Source organism: Aspergillus novofumigatus (genome assembly GCF_002847465.1).
Source record: "Aspergillus novofumigatus IBT 16806 chromosome Unknown P174scaffold_10, whole genome shotgun sequence".
In the NCBI taxonomy this organism is placed as follows: domain Eukaryota; kingdom Fungi; phylum Ascomycota; class Eurotiomycetes; order Eurotiales; family Aspergillaceae; genus Aspergillus; species Aspergillus novofumigatus.
This window is the reverse complement of record NW_020194283.1, coordinates 1-1,973: the sequence shown is the minus strand read 5'-3', so window position 1 is coordinate 1,973 and position 1,973 is coordinate 1. Positions and strand designations below refer to the sequence as shown.

The 1,973-nt window shown below is 37.7% G+C and overlaps 1 protein-coding gene across 1 annotated transcript; it reads left to right on the top strand.

Annotated features, from left to right (window-relative positions):
* Window positions 1-1,653: 1,653 nt before the first annotated feature.
* Window positions 1,654-1,963, top strand: P174DRAFT_425077 (uncharacterized protein; the record flags this gene model as incomplete). The annotated part of the gene is made up of 1 exon (XM_024825254.1): window positions 1,654-1,963. A coding segment is annotated over one exon (310 nt), but the record flags the coding sequence as incomplete, so codon positions are not given.
* Window positions 1,964-1,973: the final 10 nt, after the last annotated feature.

Sequence of the window (1,973 nt, the reverse complement as noted above, 5' to 3'; positions counted from 1 at the left end):
TATAGGTATTATATTCCTTACACCAGGTGTTATTCTCTACTAAAAATTAGTAAACCCTCTGTCACCCTAGTCTACTGCCTTTACTATCACCAGGGCCATGGTGTTAGTTTCTGCATTAGCTGCTTAGTAATAGTCATCTAGTAGTAGTAAGAATGATAGGTGATATAGGAGGCGCATTACACACTAGTTAAGGTGCCCCTGGCTGTTACTACCAGGGGCACTAGTGTGATGTGCCTCCTTGTCTAGGGTGCTAAACATCCACTAATATTATCCACATGGGTGGGATTTTATCACTAATCAAGGCAGTTAAGTTAGAGATATTAACAGGATCCCCCATGTCTCTCTAGAGGCAGATCATGCATATAATAATAGGCAGGGCCTAGTAGGCCTCCTAGGGTGCTAGATGCCCCTTCTTAAAAAGACTAATAAATGCCGAACAATATAATGGCCCATACCCGGGGGGGGCATCATACTAATCCTAGGGTTGGCAGGGGGGGGGGGAGGAGGGTAACTCATACCCCCCCTCAAAATGATCAAATCTTAATATTTTTAAATGATTTAAAATTATTTATGATTCTAGTTAGCTAAATTATTATATTCTAATATTAAATTCTAGATTAGTCACTAGGAAGGTGGTCAACTAGGGGGGTAGGGGTAAGGTCGAATTTTTTTGTTGGGGTATGCCAAGACCACAATCTGCGGGAAGTCTATACCCTTTTAGGCCACCACCTAGTATAGATTAGTGCCTAAGGCATCTATTAGCCTAGAAGAGCCTTAGAATTCAGGCAGAAATTATGAGAAAATAATTTCTAGTATTTAAAAAGAGCCTAGTACTAGATGGCTAATAATAAATATTTTTAGTAAGTAGTAGGGACTTTTAGCTATAGAATAATAATAGTCTGATTATATAAGCATGATTCCTGATTTTTTAAAAATTCTTAAAAAACACTTTGAAATTTATTACCTGCTGACTAATCATCATCATTTTTAGTGAATAGGCCATATTTTAACTAGAAGAATGATATATAGCATGTTTAGTAATGCTAAGCCTAGAATTTTTAAAAATTTATAGAAGTTAATGTTTTATAGATTTCATTTAGAGAGTAGGTCTAGACTTAGTAGTCTAGTAGGGAGAGGCCTATAAGCAGGCTACCTAGACTAGATAATTCGGCTTCGATAGGTCCCTGCGTGGGGTATCTCAACTAGGTGATTTGGCTTTGACAGGTCTAAACTATATATATTAAGGTCATTCAGATGTAGGTAGACCTTTAGTTAGTAAATATATATATAGTAGGGTCATCTAGATCTAGGCAGATTTTAATATATATATATATAAAAATATGTATATTAAAGTGAAATAAATATATTTAACTTATACTAGCCTTATGATTCTATAATTATCTAGATCTATCTAGGCCTATCTACTATATCTAGTAGAATAAGAAATACTAAATCTATAGAATAATAAGGCCCCTTTATAGTAGGGGGAGGATAATGGTGGGTTTAGAGATAGGGAATAAGGGATTAGGTATATAGGTATAAAATATACTCTATAAGAGTAGATAGATTAGTTAATTAAGTATAGGATAGATATAACTACTACTAATAATAGAGAAGGTACTAATAAGAACTACTAACTGCTATGGGTTAGAAATGGACGCGAAGCATAACCGCTATGGGTTCGAAATGGACACGAAGTGTAACCGCTATGGGTTCGAAATGGACGCGAAGCATAACCGCTATGGGTTCGAAATGGACACGAAGTGTAACTGCTATGGGTTCGAAATGGACGCGAAGCGTAACCGCTATGGGTTCGAAATGGACGCGAAGCGTAACCGCTATGGGTTCGAAATGGACGCGAAGCGTAACCGCTATGGGTTCGAAATGGACGCGAAGCGTAACCGCTATGGGTTCGAAATGGACGCGAAGCGTAACCGCTATGGGTTCGAAATGGACGCGAAGCGTAACCGCTA